The 20,180-nt window shown below is 37.2% G+C and overlaps 1 protein-coding gene across 17 annotated transcripts in view; it reads left to right on the top strand.

Moving 5' to 3' along the window:
• DLGAP1 (DLG associated protein 1) overlaps positions 1–20,180 on the top strand; it is a 329,447-nt gene that overhangs the window by 134,273 nt on the left and 174,994 nt on the right. For all 17 annotated transcript variants that reach the window (XM_069468246.1, XM_069468237.1, XM_069468233.1 and 14 more), the window contains 2 exons: positions 4,358–4,535; positions 14,025–14,265. In XM_069468246.1, coding sequence (XP_069324347.1) covers positions 4,358–4,535; positions 14,025–14,265 — 419 coding nt within the window. The remainder of the gene's footprint in view (positions 1–4,357; positions 4,536–14,024; positions 14,266–20,180) is intronic.

Below are 20,180 nucleotides of genomic sequence, written 5' to 3'. Positions count from 1 at the left end.
GTGGAATTTGTGAATAGTTGCACATTTCAACAGTATTTTTTAATTCTATCTGCTTAATAGTCCATCATGTAAAAGAAGATCAAGAGCAGACTGAAGGAAGAAAACAGATTTTTTTTAATGAGGATTGGGAATTGCAATATTATCTTGTTTCTGCTAAAGATAAGATGATTCGGCTGGGCACGGTGCCTCACGCCTGTAATCCTAAAACTCTGGGAGGCCGAGGCAGGAGGATTGCTCAAGGTCAAGAGTTCGAGACCTGAGCAAGAGCAAGACCCCATCTCTACTATAAATAGAAAGAAATTATATGGACAGCTAAAAATATACATAGAAAAATTAGCCAGGCATGGTGGCACATGCCTGTAGTCTCAGCTACTCGGGAGGCTGAGGCAGAAGGATCACTTGAGCCCAGGAGTTTGAGGTTGCTGTGAGCTAGGCTGACACCACGGCACTGTAGCCCGGGCAACAGAGTGAGACTTTGTCTCAAAAAAATAAATAAATAAATAAATATAAATAAATAAATAAAAATAAAAATAAAAATAAGATGATTCTCTTGCTTTGTGATACTGCAATATCAACATTAAAGAAATTCAATGCTCATCAGCATTATAACACTCATAAGGACCACAAATATTTTAAATTAGAGGGAGAGGCACGGAAGGTTGTATTATAGAAATTTAAATATGAAAAGCAAAAGCAAAGACAGTTCTTTCAAGTATAAATAAGACCTGGAAATAATGCCACTGAAGAAACTTATAAAGTAGCTTATATACTTGGGGAAAAAAAAGGAAGCCATTCAGTGATGTAGAAATTGTGAAGGAATGCATTGTTGATGCTGTAGGATGCTTGGACCCCAATAAGGTTTCAAAGTACAAACAACTGTCTTGTTCAAGGAGAACCATAACTGATTGGCAGCATGAATTAGCCTTCAACTTAACAATTTTATGCAATATTTCAAAAAGCAAAGATTACTCATACTCTTTAGATGACTCAATTGATACTACTGACTTGGCACAGGTTTTGTACTTCATTTGGGTCATAACAGAAGATATTCTTTGCTACGAAGAGTTAATCACTTTGGGCATTCTTGTGAACAGAATATGGGGAACAGATATCTTCAACAACTTTCAAGATGAATATCGTGAAGTTGGACAGAATTTGGTAAATTTAATGAGTACATGTACAGATGATGTACCTTCCATGACAGCAAAACATGAAGGGTTTATTGCACAGATAAAAAAAAGTATTAACAGATACAGATTCTCTCATTTCTTTTCATTATACATTTTATCAGCAAAATCTCCATGCTAAAGCTACTATTTTAAGTGACACTTTGCAAAAAGTTACAAGTATTGTTAACTATGTTCATGCAAATGCAACATGCATCATCAGTTTCATAACATGCTAAAGTTGGATGATAAGGTATTCTGTGTGGATTTGCTGTATCATTCTAAAGTGTGTTAGCTATTGCAGGGACAGGTGTTAGCCAAAATTTTATCTCTGCGAGAACAGATAGTTAAATTTTATGAAGAACAGAATCAGCAATATGAAGTATTGAAAGAAGATTTCTATAGGAATACAACTTTCCTGTGTGATATCATGTCAAATCAAAACAACTTGAATATTTCTTTGCAAGGTAAAACTAAATCTATGTACAAAATGTGGCAAAAAAAAAAAAATCAAGCATTTTGAAAATAGCTATCTTTTTTCAAAACACTTCTTCCTCAAAAAGAAATTTCAGATGAACATTTTAGCCAGTTAACAAAGATCGTTGACGAGCAGGATGATATATGCGAATCATTTGAAGAATACACAGGTGTTATAGACATTTTAATTGGAGAATACAAAGGTTCACTGACTTTGAGAATCATGACATCACACTCAAGCTAGCATTTCAGCCTCTGTTGATATCACCAAGGCACCTAAAGAACTACAGATGGAATTGATTGAGCTCTCATTAGATGACATTTTAAAGTGATTATTTGATGCTAAGAAAGATCCAATTGAAATATGGAAAAATACAGTAGAATAGCCACGCCTTTGCATCATGCCCAAAAAATGCTTTCTTGCTTTTCAACCAGTTATTGCTGTGAATTTGCATTCTCCTACCTTAGCCAAATCAAGACGCCCTTAAAGTCACAAATGACTGATACCCATCTAGAGGGTCAACTGAAACTATGGACCTCTATGCTGCAACCAAACATTTAAATTCTTTCCAACAAAAAGCAGACAAAACAAAGCCATTAAAAGGTTTGTTAACTTTAAAATTAACAAATAGTTTGTATTTTTTGAAATTATTAAGTACATAGTAGTTAGATTTTTACAAAATAATGTACATTTTTAAGTATATCTAATTGAAGTTTCTTGAATGTGGCCTCATTTGATTACAGCTAAAATAATGTGGCCTTCCAACATGAAAAGGTTCCCCATTCCTGCTCTATAGCCTTTAGATACCACCCCCAATGCCACCATCTTCCTGTCCCTTCCCCAACAAACTCTAGGCAATCACTAATGTATTCTCTGTCTTTATAGATTTGCCTATTCTGGAAATTTCATATAAGTGGAATCATGTAGTATGTGCCTTCTTTCACTTAGCCTAATGTTTTCCCATGTTGTAGTATGTATCAGTACCTCATTCCTTTTTAATGGCCCAAAAATATTTCACTGTGTGGCTCCACCACAGTTTGTCTGTCTATTCATCAGTTGGTGGACATCTGGGTGATTTCCACCTCTTGTCTCTTATGAATAATACTGCTATGAACATCATATGAAATTTAAAATGAGTTGTTACATTTGAATAAAAAATTCTATGGAGGTTTATTATTGCAATTGCATTAAACTTATAGATTAACTTAGGGGAAATTTAAATTTTTTACAAAATTGAGTATTTTCATTCAGGAAATTTATTGGGAATTTTTGCATTTATTTAGGACTTGTTTACTGCCTGCCATAGTTTTATCATTTTCTTCATAAAATTGTGGTGCATTTCTTTTTGATTATTTCTATTTCCTTTATGTTTTGCCATTTTAAATGGGATTTTCTGATTAAAATTTAATTTGGTGGTGGGAGTATATAGAAAAGCTGTTAATTTCTGTATTTTTACCTTGTATCTAGCTACCTCAAGGATCTCTCTTATTAGTTCTCATGATTTTTCTGTTGATTTTCTTTATCTTACTTGTAAATCATTATATAATCTGTAAATACTCAAAATTTATCTCTTCCATTGCAATATTTATATTCTCAATTTCTTTTTTTATTTTTTAATTTCACTGGCCAAGATATCTAGAATAATGATATGTAATAGCAGCTATGTTGGACATACATCTTTTTCCCTATTCACTTTAATTTTTTTAATTGCAAGCAATGTTATAGACAAGATGAAAGAAATTTAATAATTTTTTTTTAATTTTAATAAAATTTTAAAATTTCGCCTGATCCCATGTGAAAACAAACTTTAAAAATTACAGACTTTAAAAATTACTAAAATTAAGTTGTTTATAAATGTACACAAAGAGTGAGGAGAAACACACACCAAACTGCCATGTAAGTAGTTCCTTTAGAGATGTGGAATTCCGGAGGCAGGAATGATGGGAGAGAAGGAAGCCTACTTTCTGCGATGTGTCCTTCGGTATAGCTTGGCTTTTTGCAATGAGCATTTCCTACTTTTATAATTTTACAGTGCATCTTGAAATAAATCCAAAGAGTACCAAGTGTATAAAGACTTGTGTTTACATATCGAGATTCAGAGATGTGTGCATTTTTAATGGCTAAGATTTATGTTTTGTTCACTAAGTTCAGTCTCAACTATGGGAGAGAGTTAAAGATTAGATAGATATATTAGAAAGACAGGAGGGAAGGAAAAGAGGGAGGGAGAGAAGGGCTGCAGAAGGGAAAGAGGAGAAATTGGTGGATAGATAGAAATATTGGTATCCATACAGATATAGATATAGACGCACTTACTGTTACTTGAGAGTCCATAAACAAAAAGATGGCCTTAGGACAGAAATGGATGCAAAGGAAAACCTTACAAATTACACAAGTCAGAATTCTAGGACAGGACAGTTGCTGCTATTATCTCCCTCCCTAGTATGCCTAGGAAAATGTGAATGGAGAAATTATTTCATGGTTGAAGAGAATCTTAATTGCTCTCTAATATCCTCAGACCTTGATGATTTCCTGCCAAAAGTTTTCTTCTTCTGAGACACCATGGGCGAGTTTAGCAATCATAGAAAGTCATCTATATTATTAATATTTGCCCCAATATTTAGAGCACCACATAAATGATAGTTGGTGACATGTCTTATTCTTGCCTACATTTTGGAATATGAGTAAATGCACCCCTTCCCTTCTTCTCTTCCAGGATCTCCAATGAGCATTCACCCAAACTCCAGATCCGGAGTCACAGTTACCTGAGGGCGGTGAGTGAAGTCTCCATCAACCGAAGCCTGGATGGCCTTGACCCTGCAGGCTTGCTCACATCACCAAAGTTCCGCTCCAGGAATGAGAGCTACATGCGAGCTATGAGCACCATCAGCCAGGTGGGTGCTGTTGGATCAGCAGTAGCCATGAGCCAGTAACTGCAGGAGGGTTGATGAAAACTGAGAGTGTGATGTGGGGAATCAGTAACTCAGTAGACCACTGCGGGATCAGACAGAGGTCCAGGGAAATGCTACAAAGAGTATGCCATGTGTTCAGCTGCAGCAAGCACCCGGCATCAATGGTCTACCAGGAGGGTAGGGGACCTCTACAGCAAATTTGTCAGTAAGGAGCTGACAGATGAGGCTGCAGATGTTAAAGATGCTTGAAGGACAGAAGCACAGGACAGACGTCATTGGAAAAAACCAAGGCAATATCTAATCCTAAAAGTACTAGAGTATTAAGCAAGTCATCAAGACAGGGACCTGGGCATAGGACACAAGATTTGATCTATTTACCTCAACCAGGTCCTAGGTGAATATTGCACCTTGTTAATGAGGTAGACTCCTACTTCTAAGAACTGGTACACAGGACTGGACATGAAGACTTAATAATGATGACTGAATACTATTGCCAAAATATTGAGCTAAAACTCTCCAACCTCTCATCAGAAGTCTCAGAGAGTATTTGAGAAGGCTGAGCTAAGATCAAGGGCATAGAAAACCCAGGACTCTTGGAGAAACTGACCCTGCAGTTTTCAGGGGCCCCCAGAAGAAGGAGAGAAGGTGTCTCAGGGGCTTTCTCTGGAAGGACATAAAAAAGGGTATTTTTTGAAATGTTAAAGCCTCTGAGTTAAAATTTTTATCACAATTTTAAAAAATAAGTACTAGACCATCAATTCAGTTAATATTTAGTGGGCAAAACACTCGGTCAGATTTTGCAAGTTATACAATGATGAGTATACATAATACGGCCCCTCAGAGGTTGACAATCTAATGGAGAACATGTGAAAAAATATAAAAATTCTATCACAAACATTACTTACTTGAACATCACAAAAACACTCTGAGGTAGGTGGGACAAGAATTGACAATAACAGCTATGTTTTGTTGGGAACTTACTGGGTTAGGCACTGTGCCAATTGCTTTATATTTTTAATATTAATCCTTAGAAACACCCTGTAAGATATATAAGTAAACAGATGCTAAATGAGACTTTTCCTGTAGTCACAAAATTTTCAACAAGATCCCAAAGCTAAGGACAAAAAGATGTTAAGTACCCAGGATTCTAAAGAGAGAGCTTCTATAATAGGAATGGGGTCCAGAAATATGCATTTTAATAAATATCCCTAGTGATTCTAATAAAGTATTATTTGTTCTGAACTTTGAAAAATGCTAGCTGAAAGCATATTCAAGGAATAGTGAATGCTCTAGTTTGGATGGACCTTAGAACACTTGTAGAGGCAGCATTGGGAGATCCAGTTTGAGGATTGTCCTGGAGATAATTTTTTATGAATGGCCTTGCCTACCAGGCCCAGAGAATGGATTTTACTCATTAGGAATGGGATTAAGTAAAGATTAATTAAAACTTCAGCTTTTAAGCAGGCAAGGGATATGATCAAAAGTTTGATGTAGGCTAATAAATCTGGCAACAAAATGTATGAAAGATTGGAGGAGATGAGAAGCTAGAGGCAGAGAGGCCAGTTTGGAAGACATTGTGATCATCAAGGTGAAAATTAATGCTACTGGTGGTGGTGGTGGTGATGATGGTGGTGACAGTGCTGGTGATGGTGATGACAGTGATGGTGGTGGTGATGACAGTGATGGTGGTGGTGGTGGTGGTGATGGTAGTGGTGGTGGTGATGGTGGTGATGGTAGTGGTGGTGGTGGTGGTGATGGTGGTGGTGACGGTGATGGTGGCAGTGGTGGCGGTGGTGATGATGGTGGTGATGGTGGTAGTGATGGTGGTTATGGTGATGGTGATGGTGGTGGTGATGGTAACAGTGGTGGCAGTGATAGTGATAATAGTGATGGTATAATGTGATGCTGGTATGATGAAACAAATAATGTATTGAGAAAAAAATGATGAAATGGTAGGCTTGTCACTGACACATCTGTCAGAGTGAGACCCTGAAATGTAACCACTGCTCTCACTTTACCTCTGCCATCAAAATAGAGCTAGTTCCCTGCTCTAAATGGAGTCTTGAAGAGCAAAGTCAGGGACCACAACCAGGCTCTGAGGACAGAGTGGGAAAGGAGTCAGGGAAAGTTGGCATATGAGATTTCAATATTGACCCATCATACTTTTCCTTAAAGAAATCTCCAAGAGTATGCATACCTATTTGTGCTAGTTAATGCTTATCCAATGATACACATTATCCCAACTCTCGGGGAAATAGTTGGAGCCTCATTTTGGTGCACTTTGGACTAGTTTTGTTCTCCTTTTTTCATAATAAATAATGTAATATTTAAAACTTCTTAAAGCTTTATTCTTCATGGCCTAAAGGTCACATTGTCCTCAGAAATTGTAAAATAATCTATAAATCCAGCTGTCATACATGGAGAATACATCAGTGGGTTTAAAAAACTTTGTTGGAATTTATACACATTTATGGCTTTCATAACATTAACCTGTTCAAAACAAGAGAACATTTACTTTTCCTCAACGGGACATTGTGCCTACACAGCTGACCACTTTTAGTCCTTGTGCCGTGGGTTTGACCTGCCTTAGGACAACATCACTTCCCAGTGACGGCTTAGTAAGATATGAACAAACCATTGTGCAGACACATGGGAAAACTAATGCCACGTCAGGCCAAGTGCTGCAATTCCACGGGGTAGTCATGTGGCCTTAAGGAAAGTATGGGAAGAATGGCCAACCTAAATGGATTCCTAATGATGCATCATTTTTCTAGCTCCATATTCAATTTTCAAGTAATAGTATCTTTAAGGATAATTTCAAACTTCCTATTATAGTTGCAACATTGTCATTATTCAAAGGATAATAGTTTGCTCTTCAAAGCAATACTACCATATATATCCTAGACTTTTCAAAAGCAGTTGGCTTTTATGATGTGAGCTATTCCCTTAAATAGATCATTAGTAGAAGCTATAATAGTATAGAATTTAAGTGCCTTATATCCTATCCCCCTTTAAAACCTGACATTATTTATCAAAAGCTCCTAGAAGGATCAAAGTAAAATTTTATATGCCAAGGAATTTGTTTAGAGTAACTAAATTGTTTGTTTCTGTCATTCATTACTCACAGATGTAAAAGACCCCTGAAAACAGACTGTGTTTGGATGATAGAGAAAAATTGAGCACCTGTGCATGTTTATTCTTTTTAAATGTTTTTACTACATATACATCTAATAAAATGGGGGCTTTTAAAGTAAGACTGGAAAAGAAAGAATTACAGAAATATTTAAAATATTTCATGCAGTCATTGTCATTTCCAAATTAACTTAATTTATGTTTTAATTTATTTCAAGTCCAAATGCTAAGTATTTTCATCTGGAAAGGCAAACTAGAGGCCCATAGACATATATATTCTGGCAACATGTTGGATTTCTACATCATTTTTAAAACATTAATGTAACTAGACAGGTGTTGTGCTTAGTGGTAATACCAGCAGCTTAGCTGTGACTTTGACTTAGACTGGTGTGTGTGTGTGTGTGTGTGTGTGTGCACAAAGAGAGAGAGAGGGAAAGAAAGAAATGGATAGTCAAATAAATTAAGTGTCTATGAGTACACAGCTACTCAGTGACAAAACCTAGAAAACCCAAGTATCCTGACTCCCAACTCTTATCATTTTTTAATTTATGAAATTCAGTCTCAGAGAGTTGGCGTAACATATCTACCTCATTTTTCCCACTACACTATCTGGCAAAATAATATCCACCATTTATGGAGTGCCTACCATATGCTTAGAAATATAATATGCATTTTTTACATTACTTTACTTTTATCCTTAAAGCATCCCTATGAGGTAGGTATTATTGTACTCATTTTACAGATAAGTATAGTGAATATCAGAGAATTCAAGCAAATTTTTCACAATATAATATAAAGAACATTGAACTCTTCCTTCATCCCATATAAAAAATGAATATAGGTAAATTTAAAATCTAAGCAATAACAAAAAATATTAAATTAAATTTTAGGAGAATACATGTATGTGTATGATGGTATCACAGTAGGAACTATTACTTAAAATAAAACAAGAATTCCAGAAAACACAAAGTAAAAGATTAAGATCTATTCTAAATAAAATTAAATTTCTTTGTGGGAAAAGATATTACAAAGTTAAAATGCAATTGGTGGGAGGAAGATTTATACACATTAAGAAGAAGAATTAATGTTTCAATTGCTTAATGTATTCCTACCAGTTAATTAGTAAGAAAAAGTAAACAACCCAAAAGAATCTTGGGCAAAGCTTATGAATTAACAAACAGAGAAAATGAAATACAAAAGCCAATAAATATAGCCTATGTACTAGTAGGCTGGAAAAGGCAAATTAAAACAAGACAATATCATTTTTGACCCATCGGAGTGACAAAAACTGCTAACATGCAGTTCTGGTGAACATGTTGAGAAACGAAGTCTATCTTACTAGCTGTTTGGAGTGTGAATTGCTACGATTGTTTTAGAAAGTAAGTTGGCAAAATCTACAAAAGGTAAAAATACATAAGAAAAATAGAAGTTAAAAAGAAGGTAAATTTTCAAAATCAAAAAGAAATGAAGACATAAAAAGAATTAAAGAGATATTGACAAATATCAAAGATAGACAAAGAAAACTGAACATACAGATAATAGAAGTACTTGAAGAATAAAATCAAAGAAAAAGAACAGAACAAATAATAAAAGCAATAAGTTTTTAAAAAAAAAAAAAAAAACTTTCCTGAAATAAAAAGATGATTTGAAACTACGTATTGGAAGAACATACCATGTACCAGAAAAATTGACCCAAAACAATCACCATCAGAACATATTTTGGTAAAATTACAGAATTTTAAAGAATTCTTAAAAAAAACCTTTGGATCTCTAGACAAAAAGAGCAAATGACTTAAGAAGTGAAAACTGAATTATCATCAGAGTCTTTAACAACAATGAATTTATGCCAGAAGAAAATGGCATAACATTTTAATATACTCAAGGAAAAAGATGTGAACCAAAGATCTTTATATTTAGAAAACCTGACTTTCAAATATATATGGCACAAATTGTTATAAGCATGGACGAATGCAAGGAATCTTGTTTCCATGAGCCCATCCTGAGCTCTACACTAGACAATGAGCATTAGACACCCAACATGATCAGGCAGAACCACAAATGCTCCTCTACTTATGTTGGGGGGTTACATCCTGATAAGCCCATTGTAAGTTGAAAATATAATGATTTGAAAATGGGCATTTTGTAAACATGATAGGATGTAAAAACACAAAACAAAATATAAAAAAACACTGGCGATGCAGTACACTGAAGAGTAAGTTGTTTGCCCTCACGACTGTGCCTGAGCACCTGAGAAAGAATACTGTGCTGCATCTCACTAGCCCAGGAAAAGATCAAATTCAAAGTATGGTTTCTACTGAATGTGTATCAATTTTGCACCATTGTAAAGTTGAAAAATCATAAGTCAAACTGTCATAAGTCAGGGACCGTCTGTAGTATCAAACATTGAACACATGGTTATTTATAGAACTAAGACCAAATGGGAAGAGTTCAGTGGGGGAGGTAGCATAATAGGATAATATGCTCTGACAATGTAAATATAGCACAACTATTTTAAAATGAGGGAAGAGTGGAGGGAGCCCATGCAAAACAAAATTGCTAACTGTTTTCAATAATCATATATGGACAGTGGTAATATTAGTATTGTTATTCTGAGGTTGTTGCACATGTATTATGGAATAAAGCAAATGAATACTTGTAGAATATTCCATCATCTCCTGTGTCCTTGTGAACCAGAATTCCTATATGAAATAAAGATCTAAGTATAAATATAAAAGAGGTTACATCAAAACCCCTGTAGCCTGCATTTGAATTGGACATATTCATACAGTGTTTCTGCCCATTAAAAATACCTAAGAACAATGATTAATCCAGTAGCAATGATGATGGACCTCCCTAGCACCCAGACTGTGTTCTTATAATCCTACTCCCTGTTAAAAGAAGAAAGGGCTTTTTGGAAATATACTAATTGCAGGCCTGGGCAGGGAAGGTATAAGATGAGTTTAGAATACCTTGACATACCAAATATCAAGGAAGCTATCAAAGACTACTAATGTCATGTCAAAAGGTCTCACAAGCCAAACTAAGAGGCTCCCATTGGCCAAAGATGGGACAAATTTGAGTTCACTAAGAACAGCAATTGAATTGGACTTAAAACCATCAGATATTTTTATTGTACCTTATTTATTTATTTATTTTAGAGACAGGGTCTCCCTCTCTCCATCACCCAGGCTGGAGTGCAGTGGCACAATCCGTAGCTCACTGTAGCATTGAGCTCCTGGGCTAAAGCGATCCTCTCGCCTCAGCCTCCTGAGTAGCTGAGACTACAGGCATGAGCCACCATGCCTGGCTCATCAAATACTGTTAAATCTATGAGTTAATTTTAATATTTTAAAAAATTGATCACCTATGAAAGGAAAGAGGGAACAAATTTATCTTGAAAATTAGTAACTAGAAGGGAGGAATCAAGCATTCATCCTGCCATTCCTACATGAACTGAACCGTTAAGTAACCAGATAGTATAAGAGAGGATATTCCAACTAGTAATTGCAAAAGTAACGATAGGGTTAGGATATTGCCATTCTGCAACCCCCAGTGAAGTAATGGATCTATGTGTTGAGCACAAATGACTCCTCACAACGTAAAAAGAGAGACAACCTGGACAAAACGTGCCTCCTGATGAAAAAAAAAAACATAACCTCTAGTTTTGCCAAAAGGATTCAACCTGAGTCTAATCAAGTCTCTGAATCCAGCTTATAATTTTCAGGAAATCCAAAATATAGAGGAACATGATAAACTCCACCAGGAGTATGAAATCAGCAAAATCTAGTCTGTGGGAAGCTCTGTGGGTCAAACAACACAGATTACTCAATAGATAAATTGCAATTTTTAAAAAACATATTAAAGGTGAATTTTTTTAAATGTATCAAATTTTGAAAATGGGTAAGACTAAACTATAGAGCCTAGGGCGGTATACTTGGGTGAAAAAGACATAAAGAAATGCAAAGAAATGATTGCAATAAAACTCAGGGTATTCATGACACAGTCTGAGCGGGAAGGTGGAGGCTGTGGTTAGGATGGGGCGTGTAGAGGGCTTCTGGGAGTCTGGGAAAGTTTTGTTCCTAGATCTGGGTAGTAGTTCCAAGGGTGTTTGCCTTATTATAATTCATTAAGTTATACATTTATTTTGCATGGTTTTCTGTATCTGTGTATAATAAAAATAAAAGGTTAAAAGAGAATGAAGAGGAATCCTATTAAGAATATAAGTTTCACCTAGAGGGTTAAGTAAAAAACAAACAAGTTGCAGAATTGTATTTACTCTATGTTTCAAGTTGTATAAAAGATAGGGGAGGGGCCATATATACCAGAGGAAAGATAGTCACCCAAGTTTAATGGTTGTGACCTTGACAGAAATAGATACTTTACTTTTCTTTGTCATGTTTCTTATGTCTATTAAAAGGAGAAAATTGAATAAATTGTATATATACACAAACTTATATATGGTTATATATATACACACACACATACATATATAGTTTACTTTACTTTTTACTTTGAAATCATTTCAAACTTCCAAAAGAGTCACACATATAATATAAAGACAGCCTTGATCCAGATTCAAATTTATTAATTGATTAGATTTGGGCTCACTTGCTGACTCTCTGTCTCTCATTCCACTGGACAGTTAGTTACAGATATCACACCCCTTTACCTCTAAATGTACGCCCACGTATTTCTGAAAAAAAACAAGGAGATATAGATATAAATATAGATACTGATACAATTTTCTCACATGGACACATATGATTATTAGCCTTGAAAATAGTCAGGAACTTGACATATCAAATTAGATAAAGGATGTGAAAACACTATTTTTAAACTGTAAATAATTCTTATTAAGAAATGTATGTTTCTTTCCACTTATATGCCTTAAGGTCATTAGTCACTTTTATCTGAAGTTTAAAGGAATTAGCCATTCCTGGAGCACAACTTTAGATAACACAAAATGAGAAGATAGTCAAAATTGTAACAGTTTTTGGTTCGTGTACTAAACTTACTTGTAGCTTAATCTGTTAAATTACTCATGAATGTTTGATATTTGGAAAAATAAAGATAAGACATCCTAGAAGATAATAGAAAAATTGAGAAATGCTTCCAAACCTCTAGCAAGTCAGCTGCAAAGCGAAAAGTTGACTGGAACATCTAGTCAGGCATGTTTTTTCTTAAGTGGGGCTCAAACCCAATGTGAGTTATACACAGAGTAATCTAAATCCATAAAAACTTATTCCTCAAAAAAGAGGGCCTTATTTTCAAAGATTTAAAAAAAAATTTATTGATGCATAATAGATGTACGTGGTTTCAGGGTACATGTGATAATTTATACATTCATATAGTTTGTGAAGATCAAATCAGTGTGCTTGATTTATCCAGCCCCTTAAATATTTGTTTATGCCAGAACTATTCCAATCTTCTCTTCCAGCTATGTTGAAATATACAGTAGATTCTTGTAAACTGTAGTCACCCTACTGATCTGTCTAACACAAGGTTTTATTTCTTCTATCAAATGATATATCATTTCAAAGATTTTTAAAAGGCATTTATAACCAATTTGTGGACCATATCAGCTTTTTATAAAGAAGAGTGAAACCTGTGAATAGTTTGAAAATCTTGATAGCACTTTTCAAGATTTTGACATGTCTGAGTTTAGTCTATTTTTGTGCAAAAGAAAAATAGACTACCTTGCCAGAAAATATAGGGCATGTTTCCATACTATGCACTAAATTAAGCTTAACACTGAAATTATTTGACAAAGTAGTCACTTCAAAAGGCACAATAAAATTTCTTCTTGGCCTTCTGGCTAAAATCAAGTGCAAAAAGCACAATAAAAAATACTAGTTTCTAAAATGTTTGTGCTAAAAACAGTTACGATAAAATATATGAACTCTGACCATGGACCAATTTATCCTGCCATTCCTGCATGAACTGAACCGTTAAGTAACCAGATAGTATAAGAGAGGATAGTATAAGAGAGAATATCTGACCATGGACCAATAAAATTGTTCTCTACATTTGCATTTATAAATACGAAGAATCATCACCTGAGCATGCCTTGAATTGAGACTTCCCAGCCCCACATTTCCTTGCATTCTGAAAACAACGCTCTTTTTCTTAAAAAGGTAATCGGTTATTTGCAATTATAAACCGGATACCATTCAATTATAGTCTATAACTTTAAGGAAATAAAATGCAATTGAGTTTAATGTAACCAGACGCTGCTTTTGCTCTGGGGACTGAAGTTCACAGATGCTGGAAGGGAGAGATGGGTCCTCCACCAGGTGGAGAAGTGACTGCAGGGTGTTACAACGCTGTGTCTGCCCGCAGGTGAGCGAGATGGAAGTGAACGGGCAGTTCGAGTCCGTGTGCGAATCCGTGTTCAGCGAGCTGGAGTCGCAGGCGGTGGAAGCGCTGGACCTGCCCATGCCCGGCTGCTTCCGCATGCGGAGCCACAGCTACGTGCGGGCCATCGAGAAGGGCTGCTCCCAGGACGACGAGTGCGTGTCCCTGAGGTCGTCCTCCCCGCCACGCACCACCACCACCGTGAGGACCATCCAGAGCAGCACGGGTGAGTGGGGGGGCCGCAGCCACAGCCGGCCGGCCTCTGCGCTGGCTACGCACCGCTGTCCCCAAAGACCGTGCCCTTGCTCTTCTCACACATTGTTGCCAGGAACAAAATGCCACCCGTGTCCTACAAAGCAAACGCTTTGCTTCCCTGCCTGCCTCTATCTCCACCTCTGGCCGCATTCACACACCCCCTTCTCTCTCCATCTACATTTCTGGTATGAACCGGGGAAACAGCGACTACAGCACCATGAGGGAGGGACAGCACAGCGGGGAGGTCTTTCCAAGTTCCCCACACGGCATCCTGGCAGCTAGCAAACGGATCCAAACCAACTCCTGCTCTCCGTGATTAAGCTAAGCTTTTTAGAGCTGTGACCTAAATGAACCAGACACCCTGTTTATTGTCCATCACAGAATTGAAAAGCATTTTTTATTCCAACATAACCACAAAGTGACTATCCCAACAGACCTGAAATATCACCCTGAGAAAATAAGAAGGAAGTAATGGATAACCCAGTAATATTGATCAAACATTTTATGAATTTTAACAGCAGATTTATTTCATTATTTTAAAGCCTTCTATCTATCCTATATAAATAGCACCTTCTTTTCCCTCTAAACTGTATTTAGGTTTCTGCAGTTACACTGTATTTTTATCAGTAGATTTTAGGCGCAGAGGCACAGAAGAGCTAAACTAGTTTCCATGACACTGGAACCTGCACAGTAATATAGCCTTGGGCTATTTTGATAACGTATTTTTTATATATGCAAAACATTTGGGTTCCAAGAAGAAAATCTCTCCATCTTAACTAGGCTTAACTTTATGATTGAATTCAGCATAACTTCAATACAGAGTAGTTCTACAAGAAGGTAATCAAGCCTAGAGTCCAGATAAATAATGATGAATAAATTAGAAAGAAAAGCCTATGCCTGAATATTGTATTATTCAATTTCATCATAAAATGTCAGTAATTATCCTTCAGCCTAGAACTTTTGTAGATTTGAGAGTTAAAAGATCCTCAAACCTGAGTTGAAATCCTACTAACTAGATGTATGGGAATGAGGTAGGAATTTTTTTTTAAACCATTAGAGGTTAAGCAAGAGGAGTTCATTCTAGATCACTGCAAACTGAGACCTCAGCATCAGGGAAGGGGATGCCTGCAGACATTGCCTTGGCTCCGAAGTTCAGCAGCTTTGACCCTAGCTATCTCCAGACCAGAGATAGTGGATCTATGTACATTCTTGCTCACTAGGAAATCTAAGAACAGCCACAGATGAGATTAATAAATCAAATAACATTGATTTATGAAGAGAAAAAATATTTTTAAAAAGCCACCCATGAGCATATTTATGTGTGTGTTTACATTCATACAGTAAATGTAGTTTGGAAGGTCTGCCCTGTACGTACAGCATATCACTGTGTCTTTTGGTGTTTCCCATTGTCACCAACCCCACCCGACACACAACCCTCTCCAGTGTCTGGTCCATTCCTCTCTATAATAAGCTCATTGTCTGCCAGCTGAAATTGCTCCTTAAATGTACGAAATGCAAATCCTTGCCAGAAGTGCCAAGGGGAACACACTCTCGGGAGACTGGTCAGAAAGGGAAGGGCCACGGGCTCACTCCTTCCCCCTCAGGGAGCGATGTTGCGGATAACGTGATGAGAGACATGGAATGGCTTTTCTCTGCTCCCCTCTCAGAGGATTTTGGGTTTTCATTATTAAGACAATTTACTTACACTTTCTGCATCAGTTTGTGTCCCGCACAGGTCTGCCTTTCCTATGACCCTTCCCAAACACTCTGGAGGCTCCCAGAGTTCGAACAATAAGATTGCCAAATAAAATCTGGGTCATGCAGTTAAATTTGAATTTCAGGTAAATGGTAAATAATTCTGTAGTATAAGCATATCCCAAATATTGTGTGGGAAATACTTATACTACAAAACTATTTGTAGTATTTGCTAAAATCCAACAATCCTACCAGAGTAGGAGATGTGTGGGGCCTGGGAGGGTGTCCTGTGTTGTTCCATTTAGAATCTAAATAGAATCTGAGGGGCTTTAGCTGGAGGTCCTGTGTGGGAGACCACCCAAAACAGGGAGAAGTGAGTAAAACCTGCACAGAAGTGATTGCATCTGCTCCTCCTTGGGCTCCATGAGTCTTGTCCTAAGTACTGGGCCACCTCCACCTGCAGTTCTCTGGATAGGAAGGCTCCATGCTTGGCTGGCCCTGCAAGGATTTAAGGGCAGGAAGATGTGACTTGCTTCTGGGGCTGGTGACACATGAAATGCCAGGGTTTTTGCACAGGGCAGCTGTGGACTTCACCCTTAATCATTAAACTAAACATGATGTAAGACCTTCATAGTTGCGGAAAACTAAACAGCTTAAGTACTAAAACATTATAGTAAATACTAATCAAGTACGCATGTCAAATATTTAAGCTGCAACTTTATGAATTCCAATATTACCTTTCACACTTTCTCCATGCCACAGACTTGTTCTTTTGAAATAATTTATAATTTTATGATATAATAATGTTACCAGCCTCCAAGTGGAGGTTTTTCTAAGTTCTTGGTGTTCATCACGGAAAAGAATTTCAGGATGCACCACGTAAGCCAAGCAAAAGAAAGCTTTATTGAAAGTGAAAGTTCACTCTCAGGGAGGGGAGTGGGCAGGCTTGAAAAGAATGGGCATACGAGAGGAAGTGGTTTTGGATCTTCTGTAGTCTTACTAATTGAAGAGAGGAATATTTGAAGGCCAGAGGGTTGGCTTCCATTAAGAATTTGGGTAATAATTCCTAGAATTGGGTTTCCTCCCATTTTCATACTTTATATGGTTGTTACAGAACTGTCATGGTGATTTCAAGAGCAGAGAAATTTTAAAGCCACAATGTCAATGATACTGTAATTAGCCAAAGTTCATGGAAGGCGGCAGAGAGAGCTGACAAGGCTGTTGAAGCCAGTCCTTGCCTGCCTTGTCAGCTCCTCTATTTAGCTTCTGCTTAAGGTCATTTGACACCTGCACCTGATCTTCAAGCCCCTGCGTCTGGTCTCAGCCCTGTCTTCCAGTCTCCTACACTAACAATAAGGTTCAGTGTCCTTCATTCTGGACTCCCCACTATTTCTGTGTGCTGTTTCTCTCTCTCTCTCTCTCTCTTTCTCTCTCTCTCTCTCTCTCTCTCTCTCTCGCACACACACACACACACACACACAGTTTCCTTTTCTCTCTCACATGATCTCAGTACTATCATAGTAATTTTCTTCTTCCACTGGATTCCTTCTTACATCGAATCAATTATAACTTCCTATAGAAAATGCAGAAAATTGATTTTCTCACAGGACCTACTAACGTTGAAAGAATGTTCATCTGTGAAAATTGGGAAATGATTTTGCTCTAATTTTATTGATTTTCCGCGTGTATACAGGTCAAGTGTACATCCAGGTCTAGCAGGACTTGATGTAGATTTCTCCTTTGGCTTCTCTTCCTTTGTTCGTTATTCTTAGATACAACAGATTCCATTTTTCCTAAACTCCCCCTTGCTCTGAAAAAATTCTTCATTTCTGTCAACTGCAATTATGAGATATAACTTTTCCCCACAACAATTCACGTTATGAGCCTTTGATTTGGGGGTGAGCCAAGTTTAATTGTTCACATTTTCAGCAAAATATACTATTAAGGCTTTTTCTTCCAGCCTTGTCCTTTATTCATGGCAGAATGAAATCACAAGACAATAGTCCACAAAAAAGTCTGATGCCACATGAGTCATGAAGATGGGCTCAGCCCTTGCTATTAGCAGGTGAGCGAGGATGAATGGAGACATTTCAGCCAATCAGGCAAATTAGAAACAGAGTTAGAGAGTGACTTATAGTTATGCTTCCTTGGATTTCTTGACTTCTTGGCTTATCTAACTATGATAGAATCTTACGTTCTCCCAGCCTGCAATCTACTCCAAGCACCCAGATCTCTCTCTGGCCAACAGATTCAACAAGTTTTCATTTAAACCACTGTACCTGGGACTATTAGGTTAAGATTAGAACTACTATAGGAAAGTAAAATTAAAAAGTGAGGCAGTTAATATCATGACTATGAAAAACAAGCACTCTTGCCACAATTGTCTGAATATTTTGGGTAAAAGTAGAACCCGGTACTGGAAATATACCCATACCTCCAGAGTATTGGATTAAACATGCCTCTTATGGACTATACTGATGCAATTGTATGCATTTAAGGGTGAGTTTTCTTTTTACTTCCTATGTTGAGCATTTTTTAAGACCTTACCAAAAGCATTATCACATGGTAGCCAAGCAGACTTGTATCTAGTGATTCCAGTAGCCTGAATAGCAGAAACATTATATAATAATCATAAGTGGATATGCACCAGGAAAATATAGACATATTTCTAAATATATAGGAAAAAACATCAGAAAGAACACAAAATAAATCATTCGCAGTGGTTACCTACCACGTGGTAGGTGAGGGGAGTCACATGGTAAGGTGAGAGGGGGATTTTTAAAATAAGCATTTATGATTTTAAAGCCAATATAGTATTTGAATACAAATAATACTCTTTGACAGAAACAGGCAAACTGTCATGATATATGATTCTCGGGTCTTTTAAGAAAATTTTTCTCTTTGAAATTACCAAATTTTCAAAGAAGCTTTATGTAGCAATAATGTAATTTTTATAAAGAGTAAGTTCATTTGCCACACTCTTGGTCTTAAAGTTTGGCCTGTGTGCTATATGATTCTTTTATTGGAGGATCTCGTAAAGGATGATGGAGTTGAACTGGTCTCCTACCCTCCACATTGCCCCCCCAGGAAAGGAAGTAAGGACCCAGGGTACAGTGTCCCCCTTTGAAAGCAGCAGTATTTTCCAGCCAGGGAGTCAACAGAGTTTGTCCCCTTGGGTGTGGCTTAGGACTACAGTTACAGCAGTATTTGCAGTTTGATTTTTCTAATGGGAGAGATCATATTTTCCCCTAAATTGAGACAAGGTCTTCCATATTCCTACTTTACACACTCTCCCATTCCTGGCAGCTCTGATACATTTACTCAAGCCTGCTCAATATAGCAAAAGCAGTTAATCTTTTGGTCACCTGAGGTCAGGGCTAACATTCAGAGGGCTCCCCTGCAGGTGTGGGTCTTCATTCCCAGCCAGTCACCCCATCCAGGACACCACATCTAACCTACCTTCGTGCACCCTACACTCCAATCCCGTACACCCTGCTCTGCACTACCACACACACAAAAACCCGAAACACACAAGATGTGGAGCAGAATAACATTAAGATGATAATTTACATTTGCATATGCACAGTAGGCATTCAACCATGGAGGAAGAAAGGAGAGAGAAGCAGAAAAATACTTCGGTATTCCACAAACCACATAAGCAACAGATGATTAAACAGTCAAGGTGGCTTTCCTAGGGGAAATAGCATTGCTAGTGCAACAAGTTGAATCATAAAATATTAGCAGTGGGAGAAACTTCTACATAATCTAGTCCAGTGGTCTGCAAACTACAGCCTATGGCACACATGCAACCCGCTGCCTGTTTTCGTGAGTCAGGTGTCGTTGGACACAGTCACACCCATCCATTCACCTTCTGTCTCTAGCTGCTTTTGCTCTTTAACAGGCCCACAAAGCCAAAAATATGTATTATCTGGCCCTTTACAGAAAAAGTCTGCTGTGCCCATCTAATCCACTGAAGCTACTTTAAGGTAAGAAAACTAAGGCCCAAAGTGGTGGGCCTCTAGCTGGAGGCAAAGTCAGAATAAAAAAACCCAGGTCTCCCAGCAAACAGCCCTTTGTTCCCCTGGGGCCCAGCTCTACCAATTATTTATTGCATGATTATGAAGTTAACCTGAACTTCAGTTTCTTCATGTGTAAAATGAGATTATAATGCTGCTCCTCTTACCAGAATTA

Source organism: Eulemur rufifrons, chromosome 5 (assembly GCF_041146395.1).
Source record: "Eulemur rufifrons isolate Redbay chromosome 5, OSU_ERuf_1, whole genome shotgun sequence".
NCBI lineage: Eukaryota > Metazoa > Chordata > Mammalia > Primates > Lemuridae > Eulemur > Eulemur rufifrons.
This window is presented reverse-complemented; position numbering and strand designations above follow the sequence as displayed.